Source organism: Doryrhamphus excisus, chromosome 18 (genome assembly GCF_030265055.1).
Source record: "Doryrhamphus excisus isolate RoL2022-K1 chromosome 18, RoL_Dexc_1.0, whole genome shotgun sequence".
In the NCBI taxonomy this organism is placed as follows: Eukaryota; Metazoa; Chordata; class Actinopteri; order Syngnathiformes; family Syngnathidae; genus Doryrhamphus; species Doryrhamphus excisus.
In genome coordinates, this window is record NC_080483.1 from 14,428,468 (window position 1) to 14,450,107 (window position 21,640).

The 21,640-nt window shown below is 41.9% G+C and overlaps 1 protein-coding gene across 1 annotated transcript in view; it reads right to left on the bottom strand.

The window, feature by feature from the left end:
- stab1 (stabilin 1) overlaps positions 1 to 18,912 on the bottom strand; it is a 35,096-nt gene extending 16,184 nt beyond the window's left edge. The window contains exons 1-46 of the mRNA XM_058055458.1: positions 18,051 to 18,912; positions 17,712 to 17,845; positions 16,737 to 16,858; positions 16,552 to 16,667; positions 16,391 to 16,476; positions 14,902 to 14,971; positions 14,728 to 14,823; positions 13,319 to 13,432; positions 12,970 to 13,157; positions 12,773 to 12,909; positions 11,695 to 11,822; positions 11,542 to 11,618; positions 11,342 to 11,461; positions 11,021 to 11,158; positions 10,873 to 10,944; positions 10,644 to 10,757; positions 10,481 to 10,534; positions 9,706 to 9,786; positions 9,472 to 9,630; positions 9,329 to 9,391; positions 9,161 to 9,253; positions 8,064 to 8,150; positions 7,865 to 7,976; positions 7,554 to 7,740; positions 7,147 to 7,240; positions 6,926 to 7,084; positions 6,379 to 6,474; positions 6,137 to 6,232; positions 5,595 to 5,642; positions 5,382 to 5,515; positions 5,192 to 5,303; positions 4,622 to 4,699; positions 4,097 to 4,198; positions 3,917 to 4,021; positions 3,599 to 3,733; positions 3,315 to 3,443; positions 2,946 to 2,999; positions 2,756 to 2,869; positions 2,498 to 2,693; positions 1,825 to 1,920; positions 1,681 to 1,726; positions 1,424 to 1,503; positions 1,213 to 1,338; positions 1,049 to 1,122; positions 376 to 447; positions 61 to 180 (exon numbers count right to left, since the gene is read on the bottom strand). Of these exons, the coding sequence (XP_057911441.1) occupies positions 61 to 180; positions 376 to 447; positions 1,049 to 1,122; positions 1,213 to 1,338; positions 1,424 to 1,503; positions 1,681 to 1,726; positions 1,825 to 1,920; positions 2,498 to 2,693; positions 2,756 to 2,869; positions 2,946 to 2,999; positions 3,315 to 3,443; positions 3,599 to 3,733; positions 3,917 to 4,021; positions 4,097 to 4,198; positions 4,622 to 4,699; positions 5,192 to 5,303; positions 5,382 to 5,515; positions 5,595 to 5,642; positions 6,137 to 6,232; positions 6,379 to 6,474; positions 6,926 to 7,084; positions 7,147 to 7,240; positions 7,554 to 7,740; positions 7,865 to 7,976; positions 8,064 to 8,150; positions 9,161 to 9,253; positions 9,329 to 9,391; positions 9,472 to 9,630; positions 9,706 to 9,786; positions 10,481 to 10,534; positions 10,644 to 10,757; positions 10,873 to 10,944; positions 11,021 to 11,158; positions 11,342 to 11,461; positions 11,542 to 11,618; positions 11,695 to 11,822; positions 12,773 to 12,909; positions 12,970 to 13,157; positions 13,319 to 13,432; positions 14,728 to 14,823; positions 14,902 to 14,971; positions 16,391 to 16,476; positions 16,552 to 16,667; positions 16,737 to 16,858; positions 17,712 to 17,762 (4,731 nt within the window). The 5' untranslated portion in view covers positions 17,763 to 17,845; positions 18,051 to 18,912. The remainder of the gene's footprint in view (positions 1 to 60; positions 181 to 375; positions 448 to 1,048; positions 1,123 to 1,212; positions 1,339 to 1,423; positions 1,504 to 1,680; positions 1,727 to 1,824; positions 1,921 to 2,497; positions 2,694 to 2,755; positions 2,870 to 2,945; positions 3,000 to 3,314; positions 3,444 to 3,598; positions 3,734 to 3,916; positions 4,022 to 4,096; positions 4,199 to 4,621; positions 4,700 to 5,191; positions 5,304 to 5,381; positions 5,516 to 5,594; positions 5,643 to 6,136; positions 6,233 to 6,378; positions 6,475 to 6,925; positions 7,085 to 7,146; positions 7,241 to 7,553; positions 7,741 to 7,864; positions 7,977 to 8,063; positions 8,151 to 9,160; positions 9,254 to 9,328; positions 9,392 to 9,471; positions 9,631 to 9,705; positions 9,787 to 10,480; positions 10,535 to 10,643; positions 10,758 to 10,872; positions 10,945 to 11,020; positions 11,159 to 11,341; positions 11,462 to 11,541; positions 11,619 to 11,694; positions 11,823 to 12,772; positions 12,910 to 12,969; positions 13,158 to 13,318; positions 13,433 to 14,727; positions 14,824 to 14,901; positions 14,972 to 16,390; positions 16,477 to 16,551; positions 16,668 to 16,736; positions 16,859 to 17,711; positions 17,846 to 18,050) is intronic.
- Between the last annotated feature and the right edge of the window lie 2,728 nt (positions 18,913 to 21,640).

The following is a 21,640-nucleotide window of genomic DNA, read 5'->3' on the forward strand; positions in this document are numbered from 1 at the left end:
TATTATGATGGTGGCAGGATGGGGGAGTGGTGGTGTTGGATCGGAAGTCGTGCCACTCACTGAGTAGGTGTTTCCACGGCAATCGAAGCCATCTCCCACGTGCCCTCTGTGACAGGAGCAGTTCCTCTGACCCAGACCCAAGTACTCACAGCGAGCATGTTTGCTGCAGCCGCCATTGTTCTATTGATGGTAAATAACAGGACTTCACCTATGAATTTAGTTGATGTTTCTGGCTGCGTGACTCAAAAGTGTCAGCATTTATCACTGTTAGCAATTTGACACTTTCCTTATTTGATTAATCACAATTAACTATGTTTGAATAGTCATTCCCACATAAGCAAATTCAACTGTTAGGTCAATAAATAGCAGACGTACGGTCTTGCAAGGATTAACTGGATAACAGAACCTGCCGGAACCTTGGAATCCCACTTGACACCTGCAGGCCACCTGGAAAGCAGCAAGAAGAAACCCTTTAGCTTTTTTGGTAACCACTGAAGACCATTTAGAGCAGGGGTGGGCAAAGTGCGGCCCGGGGGCCACATGTGGCCCGCCAAGCGTTTGAATCCGGCCCGCCAGTATTATTCCTTTAACATACAAGCTGGCAACATGACTTGCATGTCGGTTGTCTTATTCAGTAATTTTTTTTTATGTAAAATTCAATTTGGCAAATTGTTGATGTTTGATGTTTAAAGTGCTCCTGAAAAAAAGGGAATTGAGAACATATAACTGATAGGATGACACTTAAAATAAAATTCAAATGTGGACTGTTAGAATTATAAGCGTAAAATAGTGTGTGTGAAATATATATTCTGGCCCCCCCGGACAATTTTGTTAACTCAACACGGCCCACGAATCAAAAAGTTTGCCCACCCCTGATTTAGAGACTTCATTCAACACAACACACAGTATCTTTGACAAAGTAGTATTTGAACATTCAGGACAATTTAGAATCTTCAAAACTGCTAAACTTTGTCCAACCCCTCATTGATGAATTCATTGATTTCATTGAATTCATTGATTGTAAAGTTGTGGCTGAGTGTGCTCTCACAGTGTTGGGGCCTGTCCTGATGCACTCCGCTGACTTGTGGCAGCCTCCATTGTTGATCAGACAACCGTCGACCTCTGAGTACACACACACACACACAAACCGTTGAGACGTGTTCTGTGTGTGTGTGTACATGTCAATCAGACAAAATGGTGCAAAGCATTTACCCAGACAGACCACCCCGTCACCCGTGTAGCCCTCCTTGCAGGTGCAGGTGCGCTCCCCGGCTGAGACTGTAGAACAGGTGGCAAAGCGCGAGCAACCCCCGTTAGACCTGCTGCACACGTCCACCTCTGGGAGAGACACACATCATGTCACATGTGGCGTGGAGCAGAAGTCGAAAAAGAAGAAGAGTGTGTCTTAGAGTGCGACTGTTACCTTTGCAGAAGGTGCCATTGCCTTCGTAGCCGGCGACGCACACGCAGGCTGCAGCGGTCCCCTGCGGCCCTGTGATGCAGCTGTAACACACCACAATATGCAATATAATAACAAATCAGTCCTACAATTACTTTGTTATGAATTAGTTCAGAATATTAGATTTTTTTATATATTTGCATGTATAAATGTATAAATGTGCCCCACCAAGCAAGGTGAGTTCAAGAATAACAGCGTACTGATACATCAATAGAACCTACTTGGCGTTCTCGTCACACACTCCTCCACAGGCGTCGTCCTTGATCTCTGACACACACACACACACGCAGGTGATGTCAGGTTACAGAAGATGCTGACTCTGTGTGAGAATGTGTGTGTGTGTGTGTGTGTGTGTATGGGCATACCTATGGAACAGGAAGCTCCCTTCCAGCCTTTGTGACACTCGCACTTGCCTCTTCCCGCCAAACCATCGTCACACTTTCCGTGGTCACATGCACACTCTGCAATACGCGCATGCAAAATCCATCATTAATGGCCTGGGATATTCTTTTTTTTTTTTCTAACAATCAGCTTACCTCACACTCTAGTTGTTTTTACACAACTAACAGCACTCATTTGTAGCTTTAGGAACCAACAAGTCTGGTAAATCCGCTTTAACTTTAGCATTCTGTTAGCTTTCTGGCCACCACACACTGTGCTTGTAGTTTTCGGTGGCTCATACTTAGAGCTACAATATTTGTGTTTTAATGTTTTGACCTTCTAATGTAGCAATAGTAGCAATAATCATCATAATCATTGTTAAATGAATACTTCATTGCCAGTTTCAATTAAAAGTGAACAATATTATCTTTGTAAATGTTTGTCTACCTAATGTTGGTAACACTTTTCAATAAGGTACACAAAATTACAGTCGTTAATGAGGAACGAACCTACCTAACCCTAACCGCTAGTTGTTAGTTCCTCATTAGTTCCTCACTAACCACTTCATTAGTTCCAAAGTAACTACTGTACTATGTTTGTGTACCTTATCATAAAATATTCAGTGTATGACTACAACTCCCATGCATGTTTTCTCACTGGAAGAGCAGTTGACGCCATAACGTCCTGGCTCGCAGTCCTCACATGCAGTGCCATGGAAACCCTCGTAGCAACGGCACTCCCCGTTGCCAAGGAGACCGTCCTGACACGCCCCGTGATTGGAGCACCAGCTGCCTACATCTCCGGGACATTTGTAGCACTCGTGGCCGTAGTACCCGGAGCAACAGGAGTGATGCTTCAGGAGAGATTATTGTGTCAGTGTTGGCACGTGGTTATGTGACAGTGTGAGATGGTTACCTCGGTGACCTGAAGACATTTGATGATACAGCCTGGCACCGACTTTCGCCTGGAGCCGATCCGTTTCCTGTACCGACAGTTGGGTTTCATATTCTCCGGAAACTGGGTTTTAATCTGAAGTGGTGCACATTGGAAAAATGGTAGGAACCAGAAGAGGACACAACATGATTGAACATTTACACTGACTTACTGGCTTGTATCTGTACAGGCAGCGAGGAGGTCCATCACATGCTGTACACCGTCCCTAATAATGTGCAACAAAAGGATAAAAACATATAAATAGACTAGAAAAACACAGAAGTAATCCATCCATATTCTACTCTCACTAGAGTCACAGAGTATGCCGGAGCCTATCCCAGCTGACTTTGGCCGAAAGCCAGAGTACACCCTAGACTGGTGGCCAGCCAATCACAGGGAACATATAGACAAACAACCATTCACACTCACATTCATACCTACGGACAATTTGGAGTCTTCAATTAACATGTTTTTGGAATGTGGAAGGAAATACTTCCTGTATCCTGTATACTTGTATCCTGTGTACTTCCTGTATCCCTACATTGACTTGCAGCGTGACCTCTTGGCTGCATCTGTTTCGACGGATTTTGAGGACTTGAGGGAGGACCATGATGACGCCATACTGCGTCTCTGTGAAAGTGCCGTCCAGCGGGACATCATTCACCACTGTCTGAAGAGGTGGAATGAGCAGGTGAGTAAATATCATCACATAATCAGATCACATAAAAATATCATGGATATCATGCACAATTATACTGCATATACAGCACTTACATAAAAAGGGCTCTACCTAGTGGGGAAGTTGGTACATTGCAGTTTTGTTACCTGGTTGTTATTGTTCAGGTGGAACTGGACCTGGTAGTCACTGCCCAGGATGGTGCTCTTTAGTATCCCATCGAACAGTCGGTCTGGGAAGAGCAGCTCATTGACAATGAGGTGGTATTTGACCACGTCATAGTCCTGGACATAAAGACGGACACATTAGGAATTGTATTGAGGAAATTCACAGATCCAGTGAAGAATCCAGTTCTGACGATCATATAATGACACACAAGTGTAGAATTTGGGTGAAAGGCACAATACTATACAACTATACTGTCAAACTTCTGAATCACAGGACGCCGTGTGAAGGTTTGGACCTACCAGGTGGGTGGAGTTAGTCTCACTGAGGTACTGGCGGATGGCCGTGTCTGTTGGCAGCAGCAGGGTGAAATCTGTCGTGTTCAAATCCTCTGACAGGTTGTACATCTGTGAGAGAGGTGCGACTTGAGTAAATGAAGATGGCCGCCCTGCGACTGGCATGTATTCTGATGCTTTTCTCACCAGAGCATACTGTCGGAAAAGACTGAAGCCGGGGGAGGAGTTCAAGAAGGCCATCAGGGTGGGAGGCTCGGGTGGGAGGCCAGATCGGGAAGGTAGCAGAACCTGAAAAGAGAGAAAGTTCAGATGACTACAGCAATGTATCACTTTTTTACAACCTCCTGTTGCGGTACCAACTACAGCTATGGGGGTACCTAAAAAGGTGCCGCTACACATAGAATGGGAAGATAACCAAAAACAATAAAGCTGTCCTTCTTTTGCTGTGTAGCCTTCAACTTCTTTGCTGAATCCTCTGGCATTTTAGACTGTGTCACTAACTGTCACGTTCATGTAGATGATTTACCCTTCCAAACTGTAAAATGGTGAATGAAACTGAACAATACCGCTAGAAATTATAAACACAAAACAATAAAATGTGCAGTTTCAGTGCTACTACCATTATTGTCGCAGGGGGTTATCTTTGTGTTTAAGCGGGTATCATGTGCTGTTGCATCAAGAACATGGTCACATGCAATCAGGTCCACCTACCCGGTCGATGATGTGGATGTAGCCATTGATTGCAGGCAGGTTGTGGGCGATGATGGAGGCGTTTCCAATGAGAATTCCCTACAACAACAATTAGTACATCATCTTTGTGCTCGTTATCAAGTTTGCAAATGTTTTTATTAGGACAGTCAAATGATTACATTTTTAAAATCAGGTTAATAAATTTTCTAATTAATTAATCATGATTAATCACCAACTATGTGTGAACTGTTCATATTTTACTGTCAATTACATATGGTAACTATATGTATTAACAACTCCAAATGAACTGAAAATTTAAATCAAGCCATGAGGGGTTGCGTTCAAAGATACCATGTAATTTTGACCTTTGTGAGTAGGAGAAACATATAATAGAATTGGAATTGCACTGCTGTCGATGTGTTCAGGTCAGAATAACATTATAAAAGAGCAGCAGACTATCTGAGACTGTGTGTTTCAATAATTAATGCTATAAATTACTTAGCATTAAAGTGCTATTTTGGACAACTCTAGTTTTTATACATGCAAACCTGTAGTAGATCAGGCCCAAAAAGTGAGAAAATATAATAATACCTTGCTACTATTCCTGATCTCCCATTGTGTGGGTGAGTTCAAGGAGGCAAGCTTTTGGCCCAACATTCCCCCCATGTCTTCGACTGAATAGATTCCTTGCAGGAAATGAGCCCTGAAGTCAGCAAGAGAAACAGGAAGTAGTCAGAGAATGGGAGCGTTTGCGTAGCCGTGAGAGTGCCAGTCACCCCACCGAAGGAAGTGAGGTAGACGGTGTCGGCTGGTCCAGAACCAATTATCAACAGAGCTCATGTTCCTTAAGGCTTGTCGGGTCGGAACCAGCACTGTAAGGTTGCCACTCAGGTCCTCGGAGGAGTGACTGTACCTCTGGAAGAACACACGTCATGTCAAAAGTTAGGATGATGTCATTGAGTACTGTGAGTGTGTGGCTATAGTTCTTACATACATGGATCATGTAGTAGAGGCTGGAAAGCTTTGGGTTCATGTCCAACTCCTAAACACAAACACAATCAGTTTTGGCTGTGAAGGCTCATCTAGACTAGATAAGAAAACAAAATATCAAGAGAATGTTGACTGGGGTGAGTTATGCTAGTCGAAGTATTCAGTTATTATGTTGCCGTGTTGGCAGCGTTCACTTCTGGTCATGTGACAGCAATGGGTCGGTACTGTAATCATTTTAGAAAAGAAGCAGGTTGCTTGTCTACACGTAAACAACAAGGCAGCGTTTTCAGAGTTTCACACTGCGGCAGCCATTTTCAAATAATACAATTGGGTAGCCTGTGAAATATAATATTCTCCCCTTTGGTGGTGTGGCACGTTGATGAACATCAAGAGGTAGTGTACCATTTCCGTTCAGTTTGGGTGTTTCCACTTATTTTACTTAGGTAGTTGTATAAATATTTATGCTAACACTATTGAGTCCATGTATGAATAATCAATAACAAATGTACTATCATCAGGTATATGTTACATAAATTAGGGTGTTACCTCCATTAACGTTCCATAGCAGATGATTCCGTCTCCAGCGTAGCCATCAGGACATGTGCATGTGTTGTTTCCGTCCTCCTTCTGCTCACACTTTGCCTGACGGACACAAAAACATTCAGCAGCTAAGGATGACATACACTGTTACTTGATTTGTGACATCAAAAAGATAAAACACAATAAAAGTACTGAATGAATCAAGAACAACAACTTCATGTTTCTTATGTATGTGTGTGTGTTTTTACCAGATCATGGCAGCCTCCGTTGTTGTGGTAGCAAGAGTTAACAAGGTCACACACAACGCCATTCCCCATGTAACCTGTTTTACAGACACACTCGCTCTGTAGACACACAAACAAACACGGTCACAATCAGCTGTATGTTTTCAGCATATGTGTGCAGTAGGGGTGCAACAGTACCACTGTATGGTCCATACCTCGGTATTTGGGCTACGGTTTCAATCTGGTTTTGGTACATTTGGTGTACAGTAAGAGTTTGTACAACATTTAGTAATGTACAACTATTAGGTACTTCCACAGTCTGTGTGTGCTGCATCTTGGGAAAATACATATACAGTATATACGTGTGTGCTCATCTTTAGCAAGTGCGCTCACACAAAAACAGTCTCAGAGAGGTAATCAACAATTTGGCATTCACTGTGTGTTCCGGCCAGAAGCATATGAGGTCGTCATTAACCGGAGCACACTAGCGACCCCTTGTGCAACAAGACGGCCGACGCAAAGGTGCAGCAGGACACATATCATTAGCATTCTCAGTATATTGTGCACTGACCTGGCCAGGTCCGATATGGTTGCAGTCAGCTTTGGGGCTGCAGCCTCCTCGACTCTCCAGCTGGCAGTTGTTGATCTCCACACACACTCGTCCATCACCTGTCCAACCCTCCACGCACACACACGACACGTTGCCTGGAGCCACGTACACACACTCGGCCTGGAGAGAAAAACGGGAATGTTGAAATGTTCTTCTTCTGCAGTGTAAGCGCTGCTACTTACATTGGTGTCGCAACCTCCTCTGTTGGTCTTCAGACAACGGTTGATGGCAGTACATGAGTGACCATCCCCTTCATAGCCATCACGACACACACACCTGGTAGGACAAGTAAAAGAATAGCTGTAATGAGGGAATGAATACATGCATGGTCATATGGTATCTGTACTTTGTGTTGTATGATCACAAGATCAGGGGACTAAAGGGGGAGCCTTGTGGATTACCAGGCATAATTATGTGACTTTTGAATGAATGGAGTATAAATGACCGACACAGAATGCATGCGATGCACACAATGCATTTATAGCGCTTGGTCTGTGTGTACCGAGAACAGAAAAGGGCCTCCCACAAAGTTGGAATCATAATGTATAGAAAAATGATTACAATTAAAAATGATGTGTTCAGGTCTTACGTGCTTTGCAGTCCTGTGTGCGTGCAGTAGGCGTGGATGTGACAGTGTTCAAACAGTCCATCAGAGTTGCAGGGTGTGGCTTTTTTATCACACATCTCTCCCGAGTATCCCTCCAAACAGGATCCAATCCGACATGCGCCTCTGCTGCCGGGACGGTTGTCACACACGCCATGCAAACAGTGACACTCTGAGCGCGCACACATACACACATGCACACGTGCACACACACACACACACAAGGTGACAGTGTCAGGTAAAGATCTTTGTTGACCTTTCAGTTAGTGCTTCCTTCCTTAGACAGCGTGTGTCACCTTCGTCACAGTTGTCTCCATGTTTGGACGAGTCTGTGCAGATGTGGCAGGCGATGCCTTCAAAGCCTGGTTGACAGCTGCATGAGCCGTTGCCATGGATACCATCGAAGCACTGCGTGTGGGGAAGAAGATAATAAATAAATATGTTAAGTTGATGGCTCCAGTGACAGTCGTTGGGAATGTTGTTGCTCTTCCTCACCGTTCCTCGGTCGTAACACGGATGCTGGAAGCCACCAATGCACGGTTTACAGTCTGGCCCATAGAAACCTTTGCAGCACTCTGGAGTCTGATATACATACATAATTAATACATGTATGGGTGAAATATATGTGGTCATTTCTGGGCATGCTCAGCTCCTGTCAGGCCATTTCCGCACAACACAAGTGTGCCCTTAAAAATGTTTTGTGGATGAATGGCAACTCCAGACCAGATCATCGTTCCTGATATGTGGCATTGTACATCATCTTTGTATCTATGTATCTCTGCAAACACGATATTACAAGTAAAAGTTTTTGTTATTTAAAATATACTGAAAAAATTGTATGACATACTTGAGCATAGTCTTGCTACTGTTTGTCCGTTACTCCTGCTTACAAAACTAATATCGGTTTTTGGACAAATGCATAAGAATCAAATGCAGTGGAAACTTGACAACTGTGACAACTATATATGGAAAAGATTACAGCATACTGATGCGAGAGAACATAATATGTGAAGCTAACTATGTGAAGCTACAGGACACAATTTCGGTCATAACGTGCCTCCACATGGCAAAAAATCATGTGGAAACGCATCACTTAATTTCCATCTTCAGCATTTGCGCATCCCATCCAATCCCTTTTCTATGCCGCTTATCTTCTCTCGGGTTGCGGGCGTATGCTGGAGCCTATGCCAGCTGACTTACGGTTTAGAGTATCCAATTAACCTAGATGCATATTTTTGGAACGTGCAAGGAAACCTGAGTACGCGGAGAAACCTCACACATGCAAACATCTGATCTTGACACAGCAGCAAGTGCTTGTCAAATGGTATTTGTCATATTTTTGACAGTAGTCGTGAAGGGGTTAAAGTATCTAATTAAATTCCTGATCAAAGTGTTAAAAATTGGGAAAACCTTTTGCGAGAACTTGCAAATGTTATTGCACTCTCGCAAAATGTTTTTTTTTTCTCTCCATAAACTATAACTCAAATGTGGCCTTTAATGAAAATGTGTTACCATTACTTCCTGTATATATAACAAAACACAAATGCTGTTTTTTCTAACATTTTGTACTTTGATAATAATGCTTGTCTCACCTGCTTGGTGACATTGCAGTACTTAGCGCAGCCTTTACTCCCAAACAGCCTCAGATGAGAAATCGTGTAATCACAGCCTATCTGGTGACTGCTCTGGAGAGAGAGCAACAATGGACACATTATAAACAAAATAAATATCTATTATCGTATAATGAAAGTACATTTTACCAATTCAGTGCTGCCTTCAGGACAGGACGTCTCGTAGAGGTAACTGCAGTGAGTACACGGACTCTGAAAGCACACACGTGTCACAGTCGTGCACACAAAGCATCTTTATTAATTATCTTCAGTATTAACGTGCTTGTGCACACCATAGTGATCTTGCTCTCTGTGATGTCACAGCGATGAGGCAAAATGGGAAGGATGGAGGGCGGGTACAGCAGGCCGTCGATCAGATGGATGAGACCGTTGAACGCCCTGTTGTCGTTGCTGATCACGCGGACGCCCTTGTCACCCAACACAATGTCACCCTGAGGGGAAGGGAGGGTGACGTCACGCTTGTGTGCACTCGCAGACCATGCTAGGATCCAATCAGAGCGACTTACATCAGGAGACGTGGAAATTTTCAACATCTGATTGGCCATCGTCTCAATGCGAGGAAGAGCTACCAGGTCGTCAGATGTCAGCTGTGGACACAGAATGAAATAAAATATCTACTACTTGTAGTTCCAAGCTAGAGCTGATAAGCTCCACTTCCCAGTGGGCAGCCGATGATAGTTGAAACCTGTCACGGTAAATCACCACCCAATAAACCTTAAAAATATTATCTGAATAATATGAAGAAAGCTGTACATATATTCAATAAAACGACAAAACAAACCTATTCAAGCTACTCATAGGAAACAAAATATCAATGTTTTAACATAATTTAACAGGTTTTAACATCCATCCATTTTCTGTACCGCTTATCCTCACCAGGGTCACGGTTATGCTGGAGCCTATCCCAGCTGTATTCGGGGGAGAGGCGGGGCACACCCTGTACTGGTGGCCAGCCAATCACAGGGCACATATAGACAAACAACCATTCACACTCCTACATGTTTACATGTCCTACATTAACCTAGCATGTTTTTGGAATGTGGGAGAAAACCGGAGTATCCGGAAAAAACCCACGCATGCACGGGGAGAACATGCAAACTCCACACAGAGAGGCCCAAGCGGGGAGGTTTTAACATAATTAATGAAATATTTTAGTATCACCTTTAACGTTTACTTTAGCCATCCCTACAATAACCATAACATTTAATTAAATAGTATTATATTAGTGTATTACTAAATATCATTATAATAATGTATTTACAACCCCAAAGGGGTACTTACCATGGCCTTGGAGAAAATGTGGTGCTTGAGAAGTTCTTGAAGTTTATGTTTGGCCTGAGAAACCAAAAAAAAAAAGAGAAGAATGAAAGAGAAGCTAAATGACAGCTAACAAGTCGAATGAATGTGTGATGATGCCATAGCATCAAAAAAGTTTTTTTTTTACGTGATTGAGCATGAAGAGAATGCTTCCATCTCGGGCTTTGTCCACGGCCTCATTGGAGGGGATGAACACCGTCAAAGGTCCTGGTCCACTCAGAGGGAGCAGAGCCCCACAGTTCTGCACACAAGGTTACAAACATCACATCCCATATCGTTAGTTATCTTTATTTCTTCGCTAATGTGTGCCTTTCCCCATGTGGGAAGGACAAGAAGCATCCCAATGAGACACTCACATCAACGAGAGACAGGAAGCGATTGAACATTGGTTCCTTTCTCACAATCTCACCGATGGTCATGTCTGCATTCTGCACAAAAGAACCATGACATCAAGTAGCCTCAGATGGAAGAATGTAAATTATTATTTATATGTGGTGGCCTCACAATGACTCTTGAGGTAGGCTTTGCAGGAGGCAGGCTCTTGATTGGCAGGTCAATGATGTGGATGATCCCATTGGCTGCTGGCAAGTCCGCCTGGATGACCGTGTACAGCTGCTTGGGATCATCTAGCAGAATAAACCTCTACATAGAAGACAAAAATAGCAACATTATCAATGGAACAAGCAGTAAACAGGCTCATTTGACAATATATTTAGTAGTGTAGAAAAGTAGACAATATATCTATCACATTGGGAATCCACCAATAAATTATTATATTTTTCTGTGCAGCATTATAGCCTTCTAACAGTACACTAGAGTCCAGACCTTGTTGTCTTTGCTCCTCATCCTGGCCCCTCCGTACATGTTGAAATCTCGGCCCTCCGTGTCCTTGAGGATGTGCTGACCCATAATGAGGTAGTTGTGACACATCTCTTCACTGACAGACTAGACAAAGTGAAAGTAGGAGTACTATTAAGACTTGTAAAAGCGGTAGCGGTTTAAGAGAGCAAAGAGCAACCGCTTACAGTCAGTGGAGTTTTGAGCAGGGGGACAAAAACAGTGAATGGTCCATTGTGACTTAGCAGCTGTGAGCAGCCTTTCTCTGAAACACAAACACATATAATAAACACAAAACTAGATCACAAGAAATAGAAATCAATTTTTTTATTTTATTTTACCAAACAGGTTGACGGCTCCTGTGAGCTTTCCTCTGTGGTTTCCACTTCTGTCCAATTCCCACAGCTGCTCCATCAGGGTGCCGTAGCAACGACGGCCATCGCTGATCTCACCTGGCTGGCACACACACCTGAGAAGAGCAGGAGAGGCAAACTAAACACAAGTGACACAATTATGAGATGCAGTCTTTGTTTTGTTTTGACTGTTAAAGGCTAAAGCCATCAAAAGCGGCGTTTTTTTGTCCTGAAATTTGCCACCTGAAGAGCATGAAGACTAGTTTGTGTTCTGTTTACACATAAATTACACACTTGGCATGCAATCCATGACTGAGAATGGTACGCATTGGCACAAAATGACCACACTCCTGCACGACTTACAGTATTTACACCTCAAGTACTGTTTACGTCTAGTACAGGACAATACTACGTCATGATGCTACCAAAATTACTGGAGAATTCAACCAAATTCTGGTGGAAAATTAACCCATTTATGTCGCAGAGGCATTGTCTGCATTGTTTGCACATTGGGTGCAGACCGTTCACATTGCATTCATGATGAGTTCACAGAAACATAAATTTAGAATATTTCAAAATTTGTTCATGAACAATTTACTCATTGGCACGCAAAATTGTGTTCCACTGAGGGGATGCAAGTGCAAAGGAGGATTTACAATAGTTGTATGTGGTGTGCTTTTATGAAATACTTTGTTCTAAACCAGTTTTTTACACCATATTGAGAGGAATATCAGACATTTCTATTTTTTTTTTAATCTTTTTTTTAATCAGTGATATAACTGTCATGTTACAATATTTTACTTCAACTGCATTTTTCTGGTCAAGGAAGGGTAGCAAACCTCCCAGACACAATTCAGAATGGCAGAAAACACCACTTTTTCCCGTAAGGTCAATTTTCTGCATTTTTTTTCCACACCGTCTCCTTGGAGAGACGTTACTTGGCGTCTTGCATGTGTAAATCTCAAAATATCAAATATTTTTGTCTAACATTTGGGTGTACATGGTTTCTTATGCTTGAGATGACAACAAAAAAGAAGGTGCTTAGAGAAGTGAATATGTGTCTGACCTGGCTTTTCCATCCAGTTCAGTTTGACAGATTGCTGAAGAGTGACAGGTGTCCGCTGAGCATGCTGAGACCAGCTGGCAACCTGACCGAGTGTCACCCCCTACTGGAGACATGCCGGACATGCACTCGCATTGAGCCTAAAAGAGACAGGAAATGATTTGCCTTTTTGTCATCAACATCCTGTGAAGCGCCCTCACCTTGTTGGGTCCTTTAAAGACGCAGACAGTGGTGTTGAAGGGACACCCTCCATTGTTAACTGAGCAAGGGTTCTTGGGTACGCAGATTCTTCCGTCACCCTCAAAGCCTGGCTTACAGGCACAGCTGACCTTTGACCCCTGGGAGGAGCATTGTGCATTCACATCGCAGCTGCTGGAGACGCACACACCTGAGGAGAAAGCATGCACTTTCATTTTGGTTTGCTTAGTATGAACAATGTTTGATGTACCTGTGGTGTTGGATTTCATTAGATGTTGCTAATGTTTTATAAAACAGAAACGTAAAAACTTTGCAAAAATCCAAAGTTACAGTTTTGAGTCGTGAGTTTACTTGCGCATTTGTTCTGCTGTGTCTTCTTGTATCCCGGCAAGCATTCGCAGGTGGCGGCGTCTCCCTCACCTTTACAATACGAGTAAGGACTGCAAGAACTGCACCTGTTACTCACTGAACGCAACATAAAAAAACACAATTAATAAAATGCCTTTTTTTCCATGTGTTCATTTTGTTATACTCCTGCAATACAAACACTTGAATTTGATGACTGAGTCCCTCAGTAGTATTGCTCCTGAATGTGGGTCATCATACTCTTACACCACGAGGTTGTGGTTAAAGTGTGAAAGTTTGAGGGTAAATTATCCCCAAAATGAATATGTCTAGATTAGAAAATTGATTCACTGTATTTTTTATCATTCATTATCTATACTGCTTATCCTCACAAGGGTTGCGGGTGTGCTGGAGCCTATCCCAGCTGTCAGGAAACATGAGAGGGGAATCAAACCTGGGTCTCCTAGATGTGCGGCCTAACCACTTCTCCACCATGCAGCCATTTTTTTTTTAATCATTTATTCATTTTCTCACGCTTATCCTCACGAGGGTCACGGGCGTGCTGGAGCCTATCCCAGCTGTCTTCAGGCGAGAGGTGGGGTACAACCTGGACTGGTCGACAGCCAATCACAGGGCGCATATAGACAAACAACCATTCACACTCACATTCATACCTATGGACAATTTCGAGTCGCCAATTAACCTACATGTGGGAGGAAACGCCAGTGGGGAATCTAACCCGGGTCTCCTAAATGTGCGGCCTAACGACTTGTCCGCCATGCAGCCGTTTTTTTTAACATTTATTCATTTTTTTACCGCTTATCCTCACAAGGGTCGCGGGCGTGCTGGAGTCTATCCCAGCTGTCTTCGGACGTTAGGTGGGGTACACCCTGGACTGATCGCCAGCCAATCACAGGGCACAAGGAATCTAACCCAGGTCTCGTAGATGTACGGCCTAACCACTTGTCCGCCATGCAGCCGTTTTTTTTTGTTTTGTTTTTTTTAACATTGATTCATTTTCTACCGCTTATCCTCACAAAGGTCGCGGGCATGCTGGAGTCTATCCCAGCTGTCTTCTGGCGTTAGGTGGGGTACACCCTGGACTGATCGCCAGCCAATCACAGGGCACAAGGAATCTAACCCAGGTCTCGTAGATGTACGGCCTAACCACTTGTCCGCCATGCAGCCGTTTTTTTTTTTTTTTTTTTTTAACATTGATTCATTTTCTACCGCTTATCCTCACAAAGGTCGCGGGCATGCTGGAGTCTATCCCAGCTGTCTTCGGGCGTTAGGTGGGGTACACCCTGGACTGATCGCCAGCCAATCACAGGGCACAGGGAATCTAACCCAGGTCTCCTAGATGTGTGGCTTAACCACCAAATTGTAATCAGAAACAAATTAACTGAAACGCTCACCTTGGTTACAACGCTTCCCCGTGTATGGTGGCTGACACAAGCACTGTCCACTGCCATCTGGACCTTGGTCGCACAATCCGTGGACACAGTCACACACTACAGTAGACAGCACCAACATGAGTGGAAAATATTCTCTCGACATTATTTATTCTCCAACATGCAGCATGGTGTCACCTTGATCGCACTTTTTCCCAAAAGTATTATCTATGCTGCACTCCTGGCAGGCAAAGCCACTGAATCCGTCCTGAAGAGAAAAGATGATCCATTAACACAAGATATCCACACACATCAGATGTGACTTTGGAAAACAGTGATCAACATTTTTGCCCCGATGATTGCATGAGGGGCTAAAACTCAAACCCAACTTTAGGTTGTGGGCTGAACTGGACATTACCCCTCACCCATATGGATATAGTTTTTTACATTGGAGTGGGAAAAATTTGCATTTTTTGTGTCCATTCATTCTTGCTTGAAATTTATTCTTTCCAACAATCCACAGATATATGACTATGGTTGTTGGTTTCAATAAAGTGATTGTTGATCTACCACCTCTTTGTCATTCAAAGTCCAGTATTTTATATCAACACAAAAACACCACAATCTGTGAGAACCGGCAAAATATGCTTTGCTGTAGTTAGAAGGATCACTTATGCCTCTTTAAAAAGGGGAACTGCATTGTTTTTGGAATTTTTGCCCATCATTTATAACCCTTATGTGAAACATAACATATTTCTTTCCATTTTCTGTGCATTCTAGTGCTAGAAAACGAGTTTATCTCATGGGAAATACCTATTTTGACGCTAAAAAAACAAAAAAATACCAGCAGTGTTCCATTTACATACCTGACGTGTATATTAATCAAGCTACAGCGATATTATTATTGTAGCAGCTAACGTGAAAAACTATATTTATCTCGCGGACTAACTCGACGTGTAATTAACCGATAGTCTCGGCGTCATTCACAGACGTAATAGTGGATATCTAACTCTCAATTTCGCTACAAAGACTCAACAAGATGCTGTTTTTTTCCGTCTGCGTTTTTTACCTGAGGACTGAAGCACACGTCTTCATCTGCATCGTAAATGTTGTTGTCGCTGTTGTTGACAGAGCTAGCATAAATATGTGTATCAATGCGCCTTATTGAAGTAACTGTTAAAAATCAGTGAACTGTGTAGGAAACATATATAAGTGCCTTTTTTTAATTTTATTTTATATAAGTGCCTTTAAAAAAAACTCATTCAGTTTTAACTCCTCATTTTAGGTCATATTCGGTATTCTGAGTATTCTAGTGTTTGGTTTAGATGCCGTATGTCGTTTGTTGACAGAGCTAGCATAAGTAAATGTATCAATGCGCCTCAAAAAAAGTTTTGGTGGTGTTTTAAATCATCAAAAGATGAACAAATAGAATAATCATTCTAACTTGTAACTTATAAAGAGGTACAAGTGAAATTCTAATGTAATGTGATGTTTTAAGTAATATTGTAGCATTAAGTACAACAATAAGTTATTGAAGTAACTGTTAAAAATCAGTGAACTGTGTAGGAAACATATATAAGTACCTTAAAAGGTCATATTCGGTATTCTGAGTATTCTAGTGTTTGGTTAGATGTCCTATGGGTAAACAACACAGACAGACAGTTACACCGGAAGTACGTATACTGACATCACAAACACAGGTCCCGTTGCCAAGGTCTCCATCCATGCATGTTCCATGGAAGTTACAGGTCTTCCCTGACCAGCTAGGACATGCTAAGGACAGATAGATAGGTGATCATCAGCTCAGACAGTAGCTACACTTATTTCAAATGTAAGTTCATTTCTTACAGAGGCAAAGCGGTCCCCAGTGCTGTGGACAACACTGCGGTTGCATGGAACTCTTCACACAAAGTTGCTGACATCCTTCAAGCACCATCTCCCTTCCGCCGATCTGCACCACATAGCTGTAGAAAGAACCGGGTGAAGGAGTCACACCGGTGTGGCAAACACCGGCCCTCCTTGAAGACTCATACCTGCAGTTGGTGGTGCTACTCTTACTGAAGCCACGTGGGCAGCCGCTGGAGGCCAAGGCGCAGGACGTGCAGGAAGTGTACATGTTGACCGTGTGTGAGATGTCGCAGCGACCAGGAGGAGTCTGAACCAGGAGCAGGATGTTAAAATGACAATATGATGCAGGAGCAAGAACATGACAAGACACCAAGAACGGCATCGTCATCACAGGAGAACAGACAACAATGGACACAGTCACACACTACAGTAGACAGCACCAACATGAGTGGAAATATTCTACTAGTTGAAAGTTGAAATTACTAGATAAGAAAGGTGAAATTACGAGATAAAAAGTCGAAATTACAGGATAAAAAGTAAAAAGTTTGAGTTTGTAATTTCGACTTTCTTATCTCGTAATTTTGACTTTTTATCTTGTAGTTTTGACTTTTTATCTTGTAATTTCGACTTTCTATCTCGTAATTTCGACTTTTTTCAGTGGCGGAAACGAGCTTCCATAAATTATTGGAGGAATCATTGCATTTGTTTCATCTCACTGTTTATCTATGAGAGTAGTATGACAACAATGTTTTATTAAAAGATTACTTTCATTTTCTTATTGTTTTTTCTAACTTTTTTTGATGTTTTTAAAGAAAATTTGAAGACGATAAGACTTATGCTTATAATTCTAAGAGTCCACATGGAAAATCTGTCTTATTTTATCTGTAAAAGTGTTTAACAAATTACAAATTTTACAAATTTAAGACACCCGGAATGTACATGAATAACGGTGATATACAATTTGTTGACTTGTGTTTGCTTGGCATCATGGGAGTTCTCTGGATCACGTCCGAATGGTCACCGTTGAGTGATGGGACTGTCTCTTAATATGAGAAGTTATTTCTATTTAGTTTTTTCCAGTTAAAAATCAAAGAAGTCCGAGTAATAATGCCATTATTATGATAATGTAGTGTGTAAGCATGTTGTTTGGTGCGTGTTACCTGTTGTAGTGAAGTCTGCAGGCAGACAAGCAGCAGTAGTAGTAGCAGCATGGTTCACTGTCACATCCAGAGGACAAATGAAAACACAAAGCCTCCTCAGCACAAATCAGTCAGAAGACAAGCTGATTCATTAGCTAGGAGGGTTGAACACAAAAAGCAACTATGTTAGTAAAAAAAAAAAAAAACAATGAAGTTGTTTGGCTATATTGCGATAAAAGTGCCAAAGTGTGAGAGCAGTGCAGCGAGGCAGAGAGAAGCTGCTGCCGTCATGCCCTTTCCTTTCTAATCAAGGAAGAGAGGAAAAAAAGCACAACAACAGAGTGTGGCAGCATAAAGAACCTCCCAGCAGAGATCTTCTCCTCCTCTTCCTCTGGCCGCTGCCCTGCACCAGGACCACCACTGACCCCCACGGCTCTTAGGCCTTTTCTGACATTAAGGACATTACAAAGCAGACAACAATACTGGCAGCATATGTCGTCATTAGTGTTGTGAATAATATTACATTAATGTTGAAAAGCTACTGAAATAACAATAAAGTTGAATCAAAACATGATTACAAACAGGACATCATATGGGCTAAGATAGCAAAATAAAAATATGTATAATAACTTTGATGATAATATTGAGCCTTGTGTTCCTGTTAGCTTGGGCTAGCTAATGTGGCTAAAACACTGACCTGGCTGACCAAGTTAGTGAAATTGACCCGAAAGGTTTAAAAACTTACTAAGTAATTAGTACTTTACATTTTTTGGTGACGTTTGTAGCAAATAAATGGAATAGATAAATCGAAACAAATGGAATATGAACTGAAACGATTGTGTCATGTTCCATTTAGCTAGGGCTAGCTAATGTGGCTAAAACACTGACCTGGCTGACCAAGTTAGTGAAATTGACCTGAAAGGTTTAAAAACTTACTAAGTAATTAGTACTTTACATTTTTTGGTGACGTTTGTAGCAAATAAATGGACTAGATAAATAGAAATAAATGGAATATGAACTGAGACGATTGTGTCATGTTCCATTTAGCTAGGGCTAGCTAATGTGGCTAAAACACTGACCTGGCTGACCAATTCAGTGACATTGACCAGAAATGTTTAAAAACTTAAGTAATTAGTACTTTACATTTTTTGGTGACGGTTGTAGCAGATAAATGGAATAGATAAATAGAAATAAATGGAATATGAACTGAAACGATTGTGTCATGTTCCATTAGCTAGGGCTAGCTAATGCTGCTAAAACACTGACCTGGCTGACCAAGTTAGTGACATTGACCCGAAATGTTTAAAACTTATTAAGTAATTAGTACTTTACATTTTTTGGTGACGTTTGTAGCAAATAAATGGAATAGATAAATAGAAATAAATGGAATATGAACTGAAACGACTGTGTCATGTTCCATTAGCTAGGGCTAGCTAATGTAGCTAAAACACTGACCTGGCTGACCAATTCAGTGACATTGACCCGAAATGTTTAAAAACTTATTAAGTAATTAGTACTTTACATTTTTTGGTGACAGTTGTAGCAGATAAATGGAATAGATACTGAAACAATTGTGTCATGTTCCATTTAGCTAGGGCTAGCTAATGTGGCTAACAGTGACCTGGCTAAAGTTCGCTGTCATCAGTCATCACAGTCTTGTTTCATGGATTTGTCTAAAATGTTATTGGATTATATAAACATTACCAGTTATAAGTTTGGACACGTCTTCATGCGATTGAATGAGAAAATGTATACTTTTTGTTTGTTATACTTAAATATTTCAGATCATCAAACAAATTAAAATATTAGTCAATGACAACACAACTGAACATGAAATTGAGTTTTTAAATGAAACCTTGTAAGGTAGAAAAAAAATGGCCCTGTGTGAAACAGCCCTCTGTTGACCACCCCAGAAAGAATTTTTTACAGCCATTTCTAAAGCATTGGGACTCCTGCAAACCACAGTGAGAGCTATTATCCACAAATAGCAAAAATGTGGAACATTGGTGAACCTCCCAAGCGCAGCGACGACTCATCCAAGAGGTCACAAAAGACCCCACAACAACATAAAAGAACCGCAAGCCTTGCTTCCCTTGGTTAAGGTCAGTGTCCATGACTCAACCGTACGAAAGACACTGCGCATAAAACGGCCTGCATGGCAGAGTTCCAAGACAAAAACCACAACTGAAGAAAAATAATGTTAAGCCTGGTCTCAATTTTGCCAGAAAACATCTTTATGATCCCCAATAACTTTGGGAAAATACTGATGTTGAACATCATACCAGTATTAAAATATGGTGGTGGTAGTGTGATGGTCAAGCAAGTCCATCTCTAAATGGCTGAAAACCAAAACTAGATAAACTTAGCCATCATTTGCTTCTTATTGTCTTTGAAGATACCTTGTGATGTTATAGTCCAATTGAACAGAAGAACGTAATAATGGATGGAATACAAACATGTCATTTAATAACGCTCACATGTGAGCATAGAAGGTAAGGAGAAAGGGTGAAAAGAGAGATTGTGAGAAAAACTTCTTTTCCTGTCAGGAAGTTTAGGGCGGATTTCCCTTCACGGTGGTCCCAGCGGGCCGCTGAAATTGGGACGGATTTCCTCGTCAGCTGACACAACTGGAACTCCTGTTTCGGCTAAGCAAAAAAGAAACAAGTGTGGAAGCACTTTCTCTCCTGTTTTAAAGGAGTTTTAACTTCACCAGCAGCAGTGACAGAGAGGGGAGGTCAAAGGTCACACGGGACAATGGCAGGAAGCAGGCAAGTGCTGACAGTAAATAGTTGAAATACCTTCCTACCTTACTGAGCTTCATAACAAGTAGTATCATATAGTGTCATCACTTTGGACCAATTGTGGATGTGTTGCTGATCATAGGTCATCAATAATTCTTAATCAGGATTTTTGGAAGACCAGCTTCCTAGAGAAGACTTAAGACTAAAAGACTAAAAGACTTAAGACTAAATCTTATTGGTTGAGGAATCAAACCTTTCAGTTACAGCCTTAACATTTGTCTGACCTGAACACATCAACATCATATCATCATGTATCTCCAACTTACAAACATGTCTCTAGTTAGTGACATTACATTAGTGAAAAAATATCCTCCCATTCCATGTGGAAGTGGTAAGTTTTATGGCTTCTGTAGTTTAAAAAAATGAGGTTAAACTGGTTAATTCACAGGCTCGCTAGCTAGCAGCCGTCTGGAGTCCTAGCAGAATAAGAGTTTGTAAACAGGTGTTCGTATGTGACTATAGGGGTGTTATTTCCCATCTACAGGGCTCTAATGTTTCAAAACGTATCAAGAAAGTCATAAACAGGTTTTCTATGCGCTAACTTTGATAACATTTAATTTATTATTTCTTAACATTGAATCCTACATTGCGGATATTTATTTTACGTGACCGGGTCTGTTATACTGTACACTCAAAAGTGAATTAAAAGACGTGATGTCTTTGAACACAACCCATTGGAACTCATTGGTCAAAATGAAATACATACTTTGTCTCAATAGATTTGAGACCAAAGGTGGCTGTCAATATTTTTTAATTTCCATTTATGATCTTTGACCGTTCTAGTCGAGTTACTTAGTAATCTAGTTACTGATGTAGTCCTGTTGTCCCCCCCGACCCCTCCCCCCAACCTCCTCCCTCTTGTCTTCTTTTCTATCCCCTCCTGCTCCGGTCAGGTTGCTCGAGACTCGAGTTCAATGCCACCCTCGGCCATCTCTGTGTGGAGTTTGCATGTTCTCCCCGTGCATGCGTGGGTTTTCTCCGGGTACTCCGGTTTCCTCCCACATTCCAAAAACATGCTAGGTTAATTAGCGACTCCAAATTGTCCATAGGTATGAATGTGAGTGTGAATGGTTGTTTGTCTATATGTGCCCTGTGATTGGCTGGCAACCAGTCCAGGGTGTAATCCACCTCTCGCCCGAAGACAGTTGG